Source organism: Mercenaria mercenaria, chromosome 2 (genome assembly GCF_021730395.1).
Source record: "Mercenaria mercenaria strain notata chromosome 2, MADL_Memer_1, whole genome shotgun sequence".
Classification (NCBI taxonomy): domain Eukaryota; kingdom Metazoa; phylum Mollusca; class Bivalvia; order Venerida; family Veneridae; genus Mercenaria; species Mercenaria mercenaria.
In genome coordinates, this window is record NC_069362.1 from 38,201,759 (window position 1) to 38,222,216 (window position 20,458).

General features: G+C 35.1%; 1 protein-coding gene across 1 annotated transcript; it reads right to left on the reverse strand.

Moving 5' to 3' along the window:
- Positions 1 to 2,228: 2,228 nt before the first annotated feature.
- Positions 2,229 to 19,919, reverse strand: LOC123563756 (protein disulfide-isomerase-like; the record flags this gene model as incomplete). The annotated part of the gene is made up of 11 exons (XM_045356761.2): positions 2,229 to 5,409; positions 6,027 to 6,122; positions 8,747 to 8,925; positions 9,209 to 9,329; positions 9,975 to 10,175; positions 11,345 to 11,467; positions 12,512 to 12,616; positions 13,699 to 13,836; positions 15,316 to 15,449; positions 15,812 to 16,009; positions 19,865 to 19,919. Coding segments are annotated over 11 exons (1,431 nt in total), but the record flags the coding sequence as incomplete, so codon positions are not given.
- Positions 19,920 to 20,458: the final 539 nt, after the last annotated feature.

A 20,458-nucleotide genomic window follows, 5' to 3' on the forward strand; every position in this document is an offset into this window, starting at 1 on the left:
CCAACTGTGGCATCACAATTTGTAATTATTAAGTCTAATGTAGACAGATTATTAGTTGTAGGTTCATTTTTAAGTAATCTACATTCAAGCTTGTCACACAAATACTGAAAAACACCTCCATGGTATTTTGAAATATCTATATTAAAATCCCCCAGAATGATTAAAGGTTTATGATGTACCAAATGTGGGAAAAGTTTTTCTGTCAAAACAGAGCGAAGAGCAGTATCTGTCATTTTTGGTGATTTATACAACACAATAACTTGCATTTCATTCAATTCTCTTGCAAAAATTCAGAACAAATTCAAAATTTACGAGCTAAATCTGACTGTAGCCCTGTGACCTTGACCCTTAATAGAGTGACCCCAAAATAAATAGGGGTCATCTACTGTGCATGTCCAATCATCCTATGAAGTTCCAAAATTCTGAGTCAAATAGCTCTCAAGTTATTGATTGGGAATGGTTTTGCGTGTTCAGGCCCCTGTGACCTTGACCTTTGATATCAATAGGGGTCATTTACTCTACATGTCCAATCATCCTATGAAGTTTTAACATTTTGGGTCAAGTGGTTCTCAAAATATTGAATGGAAATGGTTTTCCATGTTCAAGCCCCTGTGACCTTAACCTTTGATGGATTGACCCCAAAAATGATAGGAATCATCTACTCCATAAGCCCTTCCATCCTATGAAGTTTGAATGTTCTAGGCCAAATGGTTCTCCAGATATTGATTGGAAATTAAGTGTGAGACATCCTGACGGACGGACAGACATTTGAAAGGGGACCACCTAAAGGACCACTAGACAATCCAACATGTAAAATATCTAAGTTCTGTGTCAACCTCTCTATTAGTTTGCCAGTCCTAGGCTCAAGCATTGCTGAGTTATAAGGGCTTTTTGCTTTATGTAAAACAAGTGACCCCCAAGACGGGGCCTCTTTTCACCCCATGGGCATAATTTGAACTATCTTGTTAGAGAACCACTAGGCAATGCTACATATCAAGTATCAAAGGCCTAGGCCTTGAACTTTCAGACAAGAAGATTTTTAAAGTTTTTTCCTATACAAGTCTACATAAAACTTGGGACCACCAGGGCAGGGCTTCTTTTCACCCCACGGCATAATTTGAACAATTTTCGTAGAGGACCACTAAGTCTTGGCAATGCAACATACCAAATATCAAAAGCCTAGGTCTTGCAGTTTCAGGCAAGAAAATTTTTAAAGTTTTTTCCTATATGTCTATGTAAAACTAGGGACCCTCAGGGCAGGGTCTCTTTTCACCTTAGGATAATAATTTGAACAATCTTAGTAGAGGACAACAAGGCAATGCTACATACCAAATATCAAAGGCCTAGGTCTTGTGGTTTCAGACAAGGTTTTTTTCTATATAAGTCTATGTAAAACTTGGGAACCCCGGGACAGGGCCTCTTTCTTCCCAGGGGGCATAATTTGGAGAATCTTCAGAGTACCATTTGATGATGTCATATGCCAAATATGGAGACTCTACGCCTTGCAGTTTTAAACGAGAAGATTTTTTAAGTTTTTCCTTTTGGTTGCCATGGCAACCAAAGTTTTGTGTGGAATTCAATTCCTTGAATAATTTTGTAAGGGGGCCATGCAAAGATCATTCCTGTCAAGTTTGTTGTAAATCTGCCGAGTGGTTTTGAAGATTTTTTTTAGAAAATGTCAACGGACATAGAGCAGTCACAAAAGTGATGGCGACGCCGGGGCATATGCAATAGCTCTACATTTTCTTCCAAAAGTCGAGCTAAAAAGGGTCCTTTATTTGTTAAGCTCTAACATGCTACCAAGTTTAAAGTGGGTCAAGTGTTTCCCAAGTTATTGGGTGGAAACCGTTTTCAAGTTTCAGGCCACTGTGACCTTGACTGTTGACGTCAAAAACTAGGGTTCATCTACTTCAACCATAAAGCCCAACCATGGTACCAAGTTTGAAGGATCTGGGTAAAGTGGTTCTCAAGTTATTGGGCGGAAACTGTTCCCTCCACGGCCCGACATACAGATCGATGTGACCGCTAAGTGCAAAGCAATATACCCAAACTTCTTCGAAGGAGGGCATCAAAATAGAAGGTACAGGTAATGACAAAGAAAACAGATTTGAAAGCATCCGGCCTAGTCGAAAATTACATACAGAAAATTTCTTCCCTACAAAATGCTCGGTATTCATTGAGGGCAGAACTGTGTAAAGCTCTTATTATTCAGAAAATAAAATAAACACTTCTTAGTTATTTTATCTTTTATTTGTTTCAGAATGAAACTCTGGACATTTATGTTTCAATAAATATTAGATAATTTCCCTATCAATACATCCTGTCTGGTGTTCAAACAAAAATATTGTGCACCACAATACTTGGCAAATCAATACTGCATTTACAAAACGCACCATAACTTCTCTCACTGAAATTCACTCCCTAAACTTCACATGAAGCAACTACTTTTATTAAAACAGGAATATTTTTCAGACCAGTTTCATCTCTACAAGCACCAGAAGTGAGTAGCTGTTTTCATTTCAGCAACTCCGTATCTAGGAATCCCTTTGTTACAGGTATACGGAACGGTATAAACACATTCTATTCTCTCCCACTGAAGTTCCTTGTCTAAAACCAATCACAATCTTGTATTAAATCACTATGTACTATGCATAAAGTCAGCATTATATAAAAATGCTACTTCAAATTCAAATGAAGATGACTATGTCCATAATGCCTCTGTTCCTTAGCACTAAACGATCGAAAAAAAATATTTTCAAGCATTTTCTGCCCTGTAGAAACAACAAGTAAAACTAAATTAAGAATACAAACTCAGATCCTTGCCATCGCGTGGAATGCATTCAAATACATTTACACTGACACATATCTGTATATATAGAAAAAGCTTTCACATCTTCTGTAGGACTGTTGATAGTATAATATCAGAAGCCAGTTTCTTGCAACAATTCGTATATACTGATAGCTGGCATTGTTGTTGCCAATAACCATCACAAACCTAGACAACAGTATGTTCTTAATGCTTCATCTGAAAACCATTTGCACTCTAATAACAATTCATAAATTTTGATTTTATGGTCTGTTTCCCAATTTGTCAAAATATTTCTCGCTTATCGAAGTAAAAAGAAAACAAGTAACAAGAAAAAAGGATGACAATATCAACAATATGTAAAAGTGCGTACTGTTCTATAGTGAGCTATGGTAAGACGTCAATGGCACTTCAAAGGAAAACTAGATAAAGTCTAATCAATTAATACTACTCTCGTGATGGTTTAACAATTAACTAACATATTTACAATAACAAATTCTTTTTTTTTATAATGGAAGCCATACAGTAGCACTATTTTAAGGATAAAAAGAAACTATGATGTTAACATCAAAGGATAATATGTGTTTGTCAGTAGGTTTTGTTTATCATTTTGTCTATCATACAAAAATATGAGAAATTATAACTTCAGTCAAATCTCTTTAGTACGACCGTGCTTATATAGTATGATCATGCTTGGATAAAAGTTAGGTCTTTATGTACACCTTGTCTGTACTGACAGGCAAAAATACTATGAAAATATTTCATATGGCAATGAAACTAGTTTTCTATAGTCAGGCGGTCTGTACAGAAGTTTTACAGTGTGTGAAACTGGTTCTTTGATTTTTATATAATTTCGTTGTTCCTAAATTAGATAGAGATTTAACTTTATCTTACATTCAAAAACTTTCTGACAAGTTCTAACTCTAGATGGATAACAAAAACTCAGTAACAGCACTAAGAACAAGGTATTTCACAAAACAAAAAACCTTATATGCTGAATCCATGTGTCTGAGTTAAGGTCTAAACTAAATGTTAATATAAGCAAACAGTCACTTAGAAAATGTGGCATCAAATTGTTGTATGTGCAATTTGATATCTATGTGTATAGTAGTTGAATATCTTCATAAAACAATATTTATAAATATACAAACAAAATATCAAAGACAAGCAACATACATGTATTGCACCATACTTAAAAATTATCAACAATTAATCTAAAAAGACAAAAATGACTGAAAACTAACATTTTCTATAAAGTAACAGTTGATAATCTGTAAGAATGATTCTAGAAAACCCTTGTCCCAAAACATAAAAAATCAATTAGAAGAAACAAAAACAAAATACAAATAAAACACCTTGCACACAATTTGAATACGCCTAATTATACAATCACCCAGTTTACTTATCTACAAATATCTGGTTACAAAGATCAACCTTTCACTTGTCTTTATCAATATTAAACGCAATGACTTACCCTACCAAACATGACAAATCTATTGCGAGGAAATACATGCTTGAAGACTACAATGAAATGTATTTAGTAAATCCAGTCAAATATTGAAAACTTGTATCACTTTTTGTAAATGTAATACCTATATGTTTTAAAGAACACAATTTAAGAAGTTCTAGACTAAAGTCTGGTATTTTGCTTTACTGTCTTCTATGCCTTCAGAGGATCTCCTTTTAACTGATAACTTTCCAGCATATCTGAACTACCAAGTACATAGGCCATTGGTTTCTAGTTCATTCACACCCAAACAACTTGGTTTCTCACATTTTTTATAACATAGCTACATTTTTTATAACATAGCTATAGCACTCGTACAAAGATTCTATTAAACAACTAAATGAGTAACTATTGTAACAATGAGATATGAACACTGTACTCCACCCACTTTAAAATGGTAACCTGCATTTTAAGGGGAGATAATCTTAATGCTAAATGTTTGCACTGTAGGTCTGTATATTTGGCAGCTGTACCAGGACAGTGAAATAAAGACCAACCTATCTGTATGATTAATATCAATATAAAAATAAGAAAAAAAATCTGTTCCAAATTAACTAAATGGTAAGTTCAAACAATCTATGTATTATGCAAATGCCATCTTTGGAAGAAGTTTAAATATACTCTGATAATAACTCTTAAACATTTGTACCCAGATAATGTAAGCTATGAACAAATATTTCTATGCAATTTTAAAGACATTATACCGAATAACATAGAGAGCTTCACAGATGGTAACAGAATAAAAGATAAAACTGTGTGCTAGGAAATTCTAATCTTGAACATTCTGCATTTATCTTGTAAAACCTGTTGCTGCTTTCATTCCACTGCATTACTTGCTAGTTCCAATAAGACCATAAAATTTGAAGAAAGACTTCAACATGATTCAATGTTTATAATCACTTTGATACAAGAAAAGGTAACTCCTGACAGAAATGTGCTAGAGTTATCCTGTTATTGCATCAAGGTGAGATAATGACTGGATTATACATGAGAGCAATGATATTGTCTGTGATGTTTACAGCTCATCGTGAGTGTCGCCACCTTCCTCTTCCTCCTCCTCCTCCTCTTCTTCTCCCTCTTCTTCATCGTAATCATCCTGAAATAGCATCAATTTCACACTGAACTTAAATCAAATTAAAGGATTGGAAACAAATTTTTTAATCCGACAGAATTTAAAGCATATTATTGAAACAGACATAATTAAACGCAGATTATTGAATCTGAAAAAGTATAAAGAGACTTTATATCATGAATTTAAGGAAATTTAAGCAAAAAATAGATTTTCACAGAATAAAGCAAAGAACTGAAACTGACATGGAGTTTAAAGCTAATTATTGAATTTCAAATTAATTTAAAGCAAGCTTTTGAATTCAACATATTTAATTAAAAGCAACTAAATGAATTTACATAAAGTTTCAAGCTGATTACTGAATATTACTGCAAATTCAAATGATGTTGAGTGTTTAGCAAATATCTGTAGCTTTTGTTGTAAATGATAGGACTTGTGTCAAGTTTACAAACTTTTGTTTGAAAAATATGTGCCATGTGGGCAATCCTAGTTGTTTTTTAATCATATGGCTTATAGCACAAAACCAATCCCTATGAAAAAGTCTATCAACTACTTGTCTTACCAGTTATAATTCTAACCCTATCTTTGTTAACTTTAAACTTGAGTCAGACTAATAATGTAATATAGCTAGAATATATACACACCTCTTCCTGACTAGCACCAGCAAGTTCTTTACTGCAACCAGCATCTAAAAACTTTTTGAATCCATCTAGAGTTCTTTCACCATTGTAATCTATAACCTGGAAATAAAACGTACACAATAGGTATTAGTGTATCTTTAATTCTTAGTAGGGCAATACATAAATGTCTGCTGATTTGTTTTGTGTGTTTAAGTTTTGCACCATTTTAAAAAGATTTTTTTCCAATATGTTATTATATGTAACACTGGCAAGTCAACTTAAGGACGTATGCTAGAATTTTTGCGAAAATTTTCCCAATAACAGAATTTCTTTAAACTTTGGATATTGAAGGACAATCATCTAAGAAAGAAAACAAGAGGGCCAAGATGGCCCTAGGTCGCTCACCTAAGAAACACTCCGTAACAGTGTAAAACATGTTTGACCTAGTGATTTCATGGAAACAAATATTCTGACCAATTTTCATTAAGATTGGACCAAAAAATTGGTCTCTTGCGATAAAACAAGCATTTTCTTAGATATGACCTAGTTTTTGACCCTAGATGACCCATGTTCAAACTCGACCTAGATTTTATCAAGGCAATCATTCTGACCAAAATTCATGAAGATCAGCTGAAAAATACAGCCTCTATCACATACACAAGTTTTTTCTTTGATTTGACCAAGTGACCTAGTTTTTGACCTCAGATGACCCATATTCAAATTCAACCTAGATTTCATTAAGGCAATCAACCTGACCGAATTTCATAAAAATCAATTGAAAAAAAAAACAGTCTCTATCGCATACACAAGATTTTTCTTTAATTTGACCTAGTGACCTAGTTTTTGACCTCAGATAACCCATATTCAAAATCGACCTAGATTTCATCAACGCAATCACTCTGACCAAATTTCATGAAGATCAATTGAAAAATACATCCTCTATTGCATACACAATGTTTTTCTTCGATTTGACCTAGTGACCTAGTTTTTGACCCCAGACGACCCATTTTCAAACTCGGACTAGATTTTATCAAGGTAATCATTCTGGCTAAATTTAATGAAAATCAGTTGAAAAATACCGCCTCTATTGCATACACAAGGTTTTTCTTTGATTTGACCTAGTGACCTAGTTTTTTACCCCAGATGACCCATTTTCGAACTTGGTCTAAATTTCATCAAGGGTATCATTCTGACCAAAATTCATGAAGATCAATTGAAAAATACAGCCTCTATCGCATACACAAGGTTTTTACGTGATATGACCTAGTGACCTAGTTTTTGAACCCAGATGACCCAATTTCGAACTCGGCCTAGATTTCATCAAGGTAATCATTCTGACCAAAATTCTTGAAGATAAATTGAAAAATACCGCCTCTATCGCATACACAAGGTTTTTCTTTGATTTGACCTAGTGACCTAGTTTTTGACCCCAGATGACCCATTTTTAAACTCGGCCTAGATTTCATCAAGGCAATCATTCTGACCAAAATTCATGAAGATCAATTGAAAAATGCAGCCTCTATCGCCTACACAAGGTTTTTCTTTGATTTGACCTAGTGACCTAGTTTTTGACCCGAGATGACCCATTTTTGAACTCGGCCTAGATTTCATCAAGGTTATCATTCTGACCAATATTCATGAAGATTAATTGAAAAATACCGCCTCTATCGCATACACAAGGTTTTTCTTTGATTTGACCTAGTGACCTAGTTTTTGACCCGAGATGACCCATTTTCGAACTCTGCCTAGAATTCATCAAAGTTATCATTCTGACCAATATTCATGAAGATTAAATGAAAAATACAGCCTCTATCGCATACACAAGGTTTTTCTTTGATTTGACCTAGTGACCTAGTTTTTGAACCGAGATGACCCATTTTCGAACTCGGCCTAGATTTCATCAAGGTTATCATTCTGACCAATATTCATGAAGATTAATTGAAAAATACAGCCTCTATCGCATACACAAGCTAAATGTTGACAGACGACGGACGACAGACGCCGGACATCGAGCGATCAGAAAAACTCACCTGAGCATTGCTCAGGTGAGCTAAAAATGCAATAAAAATCATAGGTCACAGATATCGAAAAAGAGTTATCTGCCCTTGAAAACGGCATTTCCCCCAAAAATGACGTTTTCAAGGGCAGATAACTCTTTTTCCAATCCGGTGACCTCTGATTTTTATTGCATTTTTTTGTTTCTTAGGTGATTGTCCTTCAATATCCAAAGTTTAAAGAAATTCTGTTACTGGGAAAATTTTCGCCCATCTCTTATACAAGGAATTCTAGTGTACGCCTTTAACATGGGTTTCTGGATTCTGCACCAATACTAACTTGTTCTCCACAAGAAGCTGAGAACTTCCTTACATGAATCAAAGCAGGGAGGAATGAGTTCAGACATACTGTCCTTGTAAAATCTTCATGTAATACATTTGCATTGGCTGGGAATCAACCTGAGACCTTTGCTTTATATTTACCTACTGAGTTAACACTTTGGGCTTAAAACATTGTCAATCACTCTGCTTGGTGTTTTTTAATCTGATGCCTTTTATAAATAACTTATTTAAAATATATTCCAAAGTGGACGACTCGTGAAAACATTGTATTCTAACTAATGCAATATTCAAATGCTGTTTTAGTGTTCCAAAGTATGTAGATACAAACAGGATTTAGAACAAGCTTCGATGCCGATCTTTAGAATTAGTCCATTTCTAAGTGATTAGCACTCTTTGTGTGAAACTTACTTCCTCACTATTTTTCGGGAAACATTTGATTGTTGGGAAGCTCTGTACTTTAACATCTTCTACTTCATTGGCTGTGGAATCCATCTTGGCGATAACAACCTTGTCATTACCTTCATACTTCTCTCCCAGCTGATCCCAGATAGGGGCTAATTGTTTACAATGTCCACACCATGGTGCATCTGTAACAGAATACTGAACATTTAATTCCCTCTTCATAACCATACAACAAACTGCTTAAAGGATGTGGTTCTGACCAATTACCTTTTTTGTTGGGTTGGAAGTCACACTGACAGTGTTAGGTTATATGAAAACTTTTGCAGCTTTTGAGACAATTTCAAATTCGCGAAATTTTGACCCAGCGAAAATAATTTATGTGTTTTTACAGAACACAAAACTATTAGAAAGGGCACTTATCTAAGCCAGATGACTACAAACTTCATATCCATTGATTTATACACTTACAGAACTCAACGAGAACATCCTGGTCTTTATTCTTGGCTACTTCTACAAAGTTTTTACCAACCAAAACTTTTACAGGTTTAGCATCCCAGTCTGCTGGCACATCTTCAGTCATCAAATGTGCCTGAAAGCAAAACAGAAGGTTGTCTTAGAATAAGCTACAAGGTCGGACTATGGTTTCCATCTCATTTTATGCGAAGAACTAGAAAATTCATATACATTACATTAGTAATGACAATGACAATTTAGTTTATTGCCATCGGCCAATATCAACATAGTTATAATACAGACATTTATGTACAATAATGTGTGGTTTAACAATTCAATTTATAAAGACATTTCTTTTACTTCCTTCTGTATCTTCTGTAGGATAATCTAATTCAGAATGTGATAGCAGAATGTATGGTAATGGTACAGTTAAGCTTAGTTAATGCATAGATATGATAAAATCAATATATACACACATTTTTGTAAGCAATGTACAAGTTTTAGAAGTTCTTGAAAGTAATCAATGTTAGCAATAAGATGTATCAAATATCATTACACAGAGACATCTGTATTTCTTCTTTCTAATAAATGCCTTCTTTCATTGAAATCATTATAACAGTATCTTGATAACTTCCTTAAAAGAGTAACATTTTGAGAACCCATTAGTATAGTAAATAAATCTGTATCTGTCACAGTGAGAATCATACAGGACAGGGACTCCGGAATGATATATAGATTATATCTCACATTTCATAAATCAGCTTAGAAAAAATAAAATTACCTTAATTGTACCATCGAGAACACCATTAACAAAAGATTTAAGAGCATCAGCTGTGAGGTCATTGGTTTCGGGCTTAAATTTGGTCATATCTTCCTCGAGTTTGATCAGACGTACAGCTGGGGTCTCCTCCTTCTTCAGACCAAAAAATTCGAGGATTCTTGCGTTGTCCTCATCACCAGTATTGATGTAGATAAACAAAACCTGCAATTGACAAATTTAATTGAACTGTTTCTCCTGTGAATTCATTGGTTTAAAAATGTGCAATGGATGCATAGCATGCATAAAAAGTATAACTTGTGTTACAACATTTTCATAACTTAAATACTGAAGGCTTTTACTTAAATACAGGGTCAGTGGCAGAACGGTTAGCAGGTTGCGACTACAATTCAGGTTTTATTCACTTCTGCAAATGATATCAAAACAAGTGTTCACTGCTGGGTGATTTACTTAAATTTGTACAGATTCTTTCAGTGTTGGCCTACACCTGGATATAAGAAGTTCTGTCTTTACCAGGTGGTGCTTTTGTCCACCACCCACACTAAACATTCATTTATTGAATCTGAATACTCTTAAATGGAGCATAGACCAGATAACATATTTTAACTAGAGCTGCTTTTGAGAAAAGCACATGTCTCACGCAACTGTCTAATCATTTAAAAAGTAAGTCAGTCTTTATATACTGTTTACTCACTACAAATATATTTTTGAAGAGTAAAAAAGGCTGATTTTGGGTAAATTGAGGGCCATAATTCTGAAGTGCCTGGGTCGATTTGACTAGTTACAGAACTTGGCCGAGGACTTTTGGTTAAACATATTTTGTTCAGGTTTTGTGAAGATCGGATGAGAAATGTTCAACTTAGAGCGCGGACAAAGAGTAAAAAGGCCAATTTTCGGTAATTATTTCGGATCAGAAATGTTCGACTTGCCTCAGGCAATTTGGATGGTTATCTAACTTGCCCGAGGACTTTTGGTAAAACATATTTTGTTCAAGTTTGAAGATCAGATGAGAAATGTTCGACTTAAAGAGTGCGGACAAGGAGTAAAAAGGCAAATTTTCGGTAATTCAAGGGCATAATTCCGAAGTGCCTGGGCCGATTTGGCTCGTTATCGATCTTGGCCGAGGACTTATTGGCAAACACATTTTATTCAAGTTTAGTGAAGATCAGATGAGAAATGTTAGAGTGCAGACAAGCTTTGTGACAGACACACACACACAGAGGAGTAAATCAATATGTCTCCCACACCACACCATAATTAAAACTGTGAACATTTTTGTCATTATACTGTATCTGCAAGATGTAAACATTAAATCCTTTGTGAAAACTTTCCATCATAGCATACAAAGAAATCTGACAAGAATTCTACAATACCTTTCCCTTGAAGTCAGTGGCAGCCTCCTTGTAGGATTTCATATTTTCCGATTCCTTGTCAACATTGTCGGTAAACAGTAACAAATGGGTCTTTACATCACCACCAAATATTTTCTGGGCACTCTGCAATAAATAAATACAATATTGAGAACTGTGACCGACTGTCATACAAAATAACAAGACACAGTAACTGCTGTCAGTACTCATGCATAGTTATTTTAAAATCCACGCATGAATGACAAAGATATGGACCGGACATGCCCATCAATGCACTATCATGAAAAATGATCTTTAACATCTAAGTGTGACCTTGACCTTTGAGCTACGGACCTGGGTCTTGCGTGTGACACGTCGTCTTACTGTGGTACACATTCATGCAAAGTTATTTGAAAATCCATCCATCGATGACAAAGATATGGACCGGACATGCCCATCAATGCACTATCCTTTAACATCTAAGTGTGACCTTGACCTTTGAGCTACGAACCTGGGTCTTGCGCATGACATGTCGTCTTACTGTGGTACACATTTATGCCAAGTTATTTGAAAATCCATCCATCGATGACAAAGATATGGACCGGACACGCCCATCAATGCACTATCCTTTAACGTCTAAGTGTGACCTTGACCTTTGAGCTACGGACCTGGGTCTTGCGCACTGCACGTCGTCTTACTGTGGTACACTTTTATGCCAAGTTATTTGAAAATCCATCCATCGATGACAAGATATGGACCGGACACGCCCATCAATGCACTATCCTTTAACATCTAAGTGTGACCTTGACCTTTGAGCTACGAACCTGGGTCTTGCGCATGACATGTCGTCTTACTGTGGTACACATTTAGGCCAAGTTATTTGAAAATCCATCCATCGATGACAAAGATATGGACCGGACACGCCCATCAATGCACTATCCTTTAACCTCTAAGTGTGACCTTGACCTTTGAGCTACGGACCTGGGTCTTGTGCACTGCACGTCATTTTACTGTGGTACACATTCATGCCAAGTTATTTGAAAATCCATCCATCGATGACAAAGATATGGACCGGACACGAAAATTGCGGACAGGCCGACAGACTGACGGTTCAAAAACTATATGCCTCCCTTCGGGGGCATAAAAATGGGAGAATATCTGAAAGCTTATTTTTGTAGTATATGTGTTTACCTCTTGTGTGAATTCAATGATGGATGGCATCTGGTTTCCAGAAATGAAGGTTTTCAGGTTTTCTGCTGTCAGCTCTCCTTCAAACTTGTTCTTGCCTTCATCAAACTGCAATATGAAACAGACACCGTTCATAACCCACTAAAATATTTCTTCAAAATGCTTGTCTTCACTTAATGGTTTTGTGGAGTAAAAATGACAAACAGTGGGGAAAAAACAAACATACAAGACTGTCTTAATTATACATAAACTTGTACATCAAAGATATTTTAAGTATATTTTTAATGGTACATACAGACACAAACACTGAAACTGTCAATACACACAGCCAGCAACAAAGGTAACACAAATCCAAAGGACACTCCAAACTGATTAAAAGTTCTCTGGAAATTTTTCAAAAATAAATCGTTTGACAAGCGATTTTTCTTCTTCAGATTTTGCTTTTTTGAGAGACAGGACTGGTACATTTTTCATGGAGCAAGAGAATCTTTTAATACATTTTTTAAAATCAATTCTTAATTTTTTAATGTCATATTTCTAAACAAATGCACCGTAGCATACATAGGTATACGAAAGTGGTAATTTGACTATTTTCAAATATTTGAAGGTATTGAATTAGTTTAAACTATTTTTGTCCTCAAAATCACAGATCGGAATTGATTATCTTGCTTGTAGTATGCATAAACAATGATTATTTGTGAGTTTCTGCCACTCTTGATAAGTCTGACTGACACTTTACACTTACAGGGAAAGTTAGTCAAAAGAAAGGACTGGAACTCAAAATTCAAATATAAACTCTTAGAGCAGTTTGTTACTGTTACTATGGCAACTATTTTGTTAGAAAGAATAAATGCCTTTTTGTCAAACACTAGAGCAACCATTCTGCACATCTGATAATACTGATTCATAAGACATATCATCACATGCATAACTTAATCTTGGAAAGCTCTCTGTCAATATAATGTATTCTGTTTTGGATACATACAAGACTGTATTACAACACAGAGTTCCAAACAGTCCATTCCACCAAAGTCTAGGTCTAAAATTTACCATATATAATCGAAAAACCACTTTACAATATCAATAAATCATAAAACATTATTCAGGAATTGAGGAATCACTATAATCGCCATACATTACTGCAGATTCAGCAGATAATATTGGGAAATCTACATGCATTATTAGCTCACCTTCTTAAAGAGCATAACACCATCAGAGTCCATTTCATGCTCCTTGAAGATATCAGTATCTGAGGCAATACCAAATGGAATATCATCAATGCCTGCAGCCACTTCTGTAAATACCTTGGCTCCATCAGAGTTAGCATCCTATAATTGAATAATTATCTTTGATAAAATGGCAATTTAATTTGAGGTTAAATAATAAACAGCTTGCTACCTTCTCATGTTAATTTGTTTCTCTGTACTTTTGTACTAAGAGAATCTTCTCTGCCTTTATGTATGTAGATGTTCCCAAAGTTAGTCTGACATGTATATGTTGTTTTTTTGTTGGATTCAGTATCGCACAAATATACTTTTGGTCATTTGGCGACTTTGCATAAACCAGTTAGATGGCTTCCTCAGAACCCACCTTGCATAAACCAGCTAGATGGCTTCCTCAGAACCCACCTTGCATAAACCAGCTAGATGGCTTCCTCAGAACCCACCTTGCATAAACCAGATAGATGGCTTCCTCAGAACCCACCTTGCATAAACCAGCTAGATGGCTTCCTCAGAACCCACCTTGCATAAAGCAGCTAGATGGCTCCCTCAGAACCCACCTTGCATAAGGTTTGATAAACCAGCTAGATGGCTTCCTCAGAAGAAAATTCTACACTCTCAGAAAGGTTTTGAACCAACATCAATGACGGACAAGGGATTCTGTCTGCTACAGTAACCACTCAGCCACCAAGGCCCAGGGCTGTGTTCAACACTACAGTAGCCTGTCGGCCACCAAGGCCCAGGGCTGTGTTCAACACTACAGTAACCACTCGGCCACCAAGACCCAGGGCTGTGCTCAACACTACAGTAACCACTCGGCCACCAAGGCCCAGGGCTGTGCTCAACACTACAGTAACCACTCGGCCACCAAGGCCCAGGGCTGTGTTCAACACTGCAGTAACCACTCGGCCACCAAGGCCCAGGGCTGTGTTCAACACTACAGTAACCACTCGGCCACCAAGGCCCAGGGCTGTGTTCAACACTACAGTAACCACTCGGCCACCAAAGCCCAAACACAACTGGTTCACTACATTGTTACAGTAACACCATGTCTAATATATGGTATCTATGATAGTTCAGGAAATATCAAAATGTTCAAATTATGCATCAAGATGTTATTTTACTCCCTATCTTGTAAAACCATTAAATGATAATGGAAGAGTGAAAGTGGATGGGGGTTGGGGGGTTTGCAGATTAAATCCCAAGAAACAAGTCAATTCCAATTCATTTAATGTTCAAAATCCACAAAAATTATAACCCCCCATGAAATAGCCAAATAGAAAATCTTGTAGCAATGAAATTTGATAATTTTACAGTAAATACAAAACCTGTTAACACCCATTCACTTCCACCAGCTTATATAATTATAAATTCACTCCGGTTAGTTTTGTAAGTTAATTGTTTGTTATTTTAATTAATCTTCATAAAGAAATTTAAATGCAGTGCACAGTTACAATAATTTTTTGTTCCTTTAATGGGAATGTAAACTTGCAGTTTACAGTAATTGTTCATGTCCATGTTTTGCATACAAATTAACATCGAAAACTCTGATTACAATACAATGTGATAAATGGATTAAGACAGTACCTTGAAAAATCCAACAACCACCACCTCATCTTTCTCAATCATGGCTGCTGTGTCTTCCTTGTTTTGCAGGGTGGTGGCAGCTGGACCGGTCTTCTTCTTCAACCAGTTGACAAAATCAGTGGCAGTTCTTCCAGCTACAATATTATATATGATAATCATGTAGACCAAAAAAACCATCGAGAATAATATTTGACCAAACGCTTTGAGACATTTGGACAGATGTGCTTATGCCTTGTTGACAAGTACCTTTCTCCATATTCTGCCACAAACAGTATGTACTCCAAAGAACAAATGCAATACAGACTCTTTGGGTCAAAGTATGTGATTAAAACAAGGCTGCACAAAGTTAAATTATTACTTATATTATCGGTATATATTTTACCATGATATACATTTCTACAAATACCTTGAAAGCAGTTTTACATACACTTTTGTGCAAATAGCTACATAGAATATCAAAGATAAAAATTAAGTATCTACAAAACTATCAACTTACCACTGTATTCGACTGGTTTGCCACTACGGAAGAATTTGATTGTTGGATAACCTCTGACCTCATACTTGGAAGCACACTTAGTTTCTTTTGTGGCATCGACCTTGGCAAGTTTGATGTTGGAGTTCTCTTCAGCCAGAGTATCAGCTGCCTTCTCATATTCTGGGACTAGAGCTTTGCAGTGACCGCACCATGGGGCATCTGTAACGTACAGTTAAAACTAAAGTATCCCATCAATAGTACAACAAACATTCCTAACACTTAACACTAGCACTTTTCTTGTAACAAATTTAGTGTAACAAAAACACCACGAGAAGTAAACAGAAAACCATCTAAAAATCAAATAACATTGTTACAACAACTGTTTCTTAAAGTTAGAAAAATAAAAATGATTTTGTGAGAATGTAACCTCTGACCTTTTTAAACATGATGTGTCATTTTTGAAGTTACAGTTTTATGATGCTATAAATTCAAACCCACTTGTAATTTATCCACTCTACAAGCTTAAGGCACATACAGGTTTGTTTGTCTTCTAAAGATGTAAAATGATAATGGGAAAATATTGTACAACAAATTAAGTATAAACCATGTGTTAAACATATATACAGTATATCTCATTACATATTCATACAACTTGGTTTAAACCTCATTGTTTTTGTGAATAACTGTCATATAGTACAACAGGATGTTGTTAGCTGTTACAGCTGACATTTTCCCCCTCAAGCAAATTACAACATTCCACTCTCGTAGTTACACGTCATGTTTACTTGCCACAATACTAGTATTTACAGATATGACGTGGATACAACCAGGATACTACTACTTTTTTTTAAAGAAGTTATACTGATCAAGCTAAAATTTTCAGTATATTTTACCAGCATGTAATTAATTCATTCTATATGCTAAATAATTTATTGTTGTTGTTAATAAAAGTAAGCAATGTGAAAAATGCACAGCCATACAAACACGCTTACATTATATTCTAAAGTCACCTTCTAGTTGTAAATAAAGTAAGATTTATAATTTATTTTTGTGCAATATTTCAATCACCATGGTGAATGTGAACTTACCCATGTTAGTTGTTCCTCAAGTTAAATGTACATATAAATTTGAACTTCTTTGATCACATATGATTAAAGTAATAAATGTTAATTAGAAAATTGAGTGTATCAAATTTGATCTGTGAACCTTTATTAATTAAATGCTCTTATATATTAAATATATATAATTATATAAATATTAAGTTTACTCCTGGACAATATATATAATAAAGAAACACCAATGGTTCCTCAATCTGATTTCTGTTACCCTACCGTTTCATGTCATAATCATCAGGCAGAATTAAAAAAAAAAGAAAAAATTTTTTTTTTTTTTTTTTTTTTTTATGTCCGAATATGACATGAAACCGTAGTAACAGAAATACAGATAGGAAACCATTGAGTTTTCTTTTATTATAATATTATATTATATATATATTATGTATATTAAATATATATATATATATATATTATAATAAAAAAGAACAAAAAGGTCAAAATTTCATAAAATATATGTCACTATTTCATAAAATATGCCTATCATAGTAAATTACTTCCGATTATTTATATACTCTGTGTCCTGAGCTAACAAACTGTCAATTTTCTCAATTTCAACTCATTCAAGGGTCATAACTCAAAAGCGACAAAGACTATCTGGCTGGTAGTCGAATTTGGCAAAAACACTACATGGTAATAAACATTCAAAGTTTTGTAAACACTGGAGAAGAAATACTTAAGCTGTAAATTCTTGCAATTTTAAGCAATCAAGGGCCATAAATCTAGGGTGACTGTATCCTGCTTGATATATTCCAATCAAAGTTAAATTGCCTCAGGAAAACAGTAATTAGTGTTTTATGTCATATAATGAACACTCAATGATACATCATCATTTTGTTGTAAAATCTTTGAAATACTGCACTGATGTCAGCCCTAATTAAATACAAGAGAATATAAATCCAAGAAGGCGAAACAGCTCTTTATCATTAATTTTCTGTACATGTAAATTACAGAATTAAGTTTTATCTCCAAATAGCCTCCCCCCCCTACAGTATGATTTTTTTCATTAAAATCGATCAAAATGCCTTAAAAATAAGAACAGGAAAGTCTTCTTGCCCAATGCCTTTCTTGAAGAAATATTTTACTTCTCCTGACTGCATTATAGGTGTGATAGTGAAGATGGGTGAACAAACTTTTACATCATATTGCATGTTGTCAGCAGTAACTAAAATACCAAAGTATCCCCGTGAGGCTATTTGGGATAATAAAATGGGGTAGAGACTAGAGAGGTGATTCACTATTTTCCAACAACTGAAGATTTAAACTAATTGAATCAGTGTAACCATAACTGATCTCTCCATGCAGACTTTTGTTGCTGCTATAATTTACTGGCCCACATGTACCCTTTATGAACATCAACTTGCCAGTATAAAATCTGTTTGGCAGACTGACCCTTATGTATAGAGTACCCAACTATTAAAAGCATTCTTCTGCTATCATATGGGCATCATGTAATCAGAAAAACTTGCCACCTCGACAAACTTATGGTAGATTACAAGACTGTTCTTTATTTATTCCTTATGTTCTCATCTTTCTCTAATGATGTTAGACCCTGAGCATTTAGTTTCTTTTTAACATCTATGGGCACCATGTCTAGCACACCTAGAGGGCGAAAAGGAAGACAGACCACATGGAAGAAACAGATATTATCAGAGTATAAATATTGGAGCAACAAAATAAATCTCATTTATTTGGCACATATATTAATAATAGGTGCATATCTTCGTGATGGGAGCACCTAATTTCTGTGTTTTTTTTACATTTTTAAAAGCTATCCCTGACATCCCTGAACATAGACATAGAGAACTTTGTATAATTATTTACTGACACAAACTATGAAAGCAGAGTTTTTCTCCCTTCATAACAGGGGCCATTAATAGACACCTTCCCCTCAGAAAATTTCTTTATTTTCTTTCCCCAAAAATGCACTTTACATCAGGTTTTTTATTCCCCTTTGCCCAAATACCGAGCTATTTTCCCCCCTGAATCACAGGCCTGGGCCCCTTCCACTCCTGCGTAAAAAAAAAAACTGGAAGATACAAAATCTACCCAGGTATACAGCTAATGCAGACATTTACATGCTCGAAATTTAAAGACCGATTATGTCAAGAAATGGCCATAAATTCAAATAAAACTTACATGTATCAAAAGGGGATTCAATTTCTCATTGATCTATGTAAAAACAATCAAATAATTTCCCAAATTATGAATTTTCTGGTGATTTAGTTCAGTTTATACTAATTTGTTTTAGATCGATTGTGATGAAGAAAGCTTCAAGGTACTATTGGAACCACGCTCGCGTATGCTTCTGGAAAAACATTAGTGGTTGTCATATGAGAAGTCATGATCGGACCGCCAGGGGTTTGAAACCAACACCCCGGACTGAGAAGCTGACCATCTTCTACATCGGTACAACCAACAATCGATTCAGATATGATGGTCGGCTTATCCAATAGACCACACTCCAACCGAGTATGTACTGTACATGATTACTGTTTACCGCACACATACACAGTAATACGCCCATAACGTGACATGACTGTTACTTCCGATTTACTTCATAATTTGTCCTCGAGTTGCCACATACAAACTTTATTATAAAAACAATCTAAAAGTCACATTATTTTTTATACAGCCAACCCTCTTACAAGTGTTACTTGGAGGATAACATTTAGATAACTGGAAAGAGGAAAAGACAACAGATAGCCACTTAACTGGTTAAGCTCATAACTGAAATTCATATCCTGAACAGAAAATTCTCCACATCAAAGACAGCTGTATATTTTCGAACTTCAGGTCCTGCACGAGCTGCTAAAACATCCAGAATGTTTTTCATGTAAATCCTTATCAAACTAATATTATACTGAAGGCAGGTATACCCAATTTAGTACAGGATATATATAAATATAAATACATTTCAATTACAAATAACCTTTCCCCACCCACTAAAACTTTTACTTACAAAATTCTACGAGGAGGAACTCGAACTCTTCGATCGCTTTGTCAATGTGTATCTGTCAAAAAACAGCGCTTTTTTCTCATTATCGTAGTCCCCTGACATATGACGTACCGCTACCAGCAGAAATATTGAGAAAAACTTTCATTTCTGGAAAGAAAACTCGGGTCACGGATTCCTGACAGGATCGTTTGTGTAGGTATTCAACGTTGGGGCAAAAGAGCAATAAACTCTTTATACCAAACCTTTAAGACAGATGCGTATCAACCTATAAGGGATGACTCCGACATAACTCCTTATTTCGGCTCATTCATGTCATTCTGCGGTACTTGTAGTTAAACAATGTCTATTATGATTTGATAAATGATTATCTGACATGAATACTGTTTAGATAGGTAGAAAAAAAAAAAACTCCATAGATCTGCATTATAAAGACCTGCAAACTTACTGGATGATAAACAGTTGAAACTTTGAAGGGCATGGTTAACATTAAATCTCAAACGGGAAAATAAGTTGACCCCTACCGACACGGTGAACGCAATAAAACGTCGAGACGAAGGAGACGAGAATTTTAGTGGCAAATTTGCCTGTTTGTCTCAT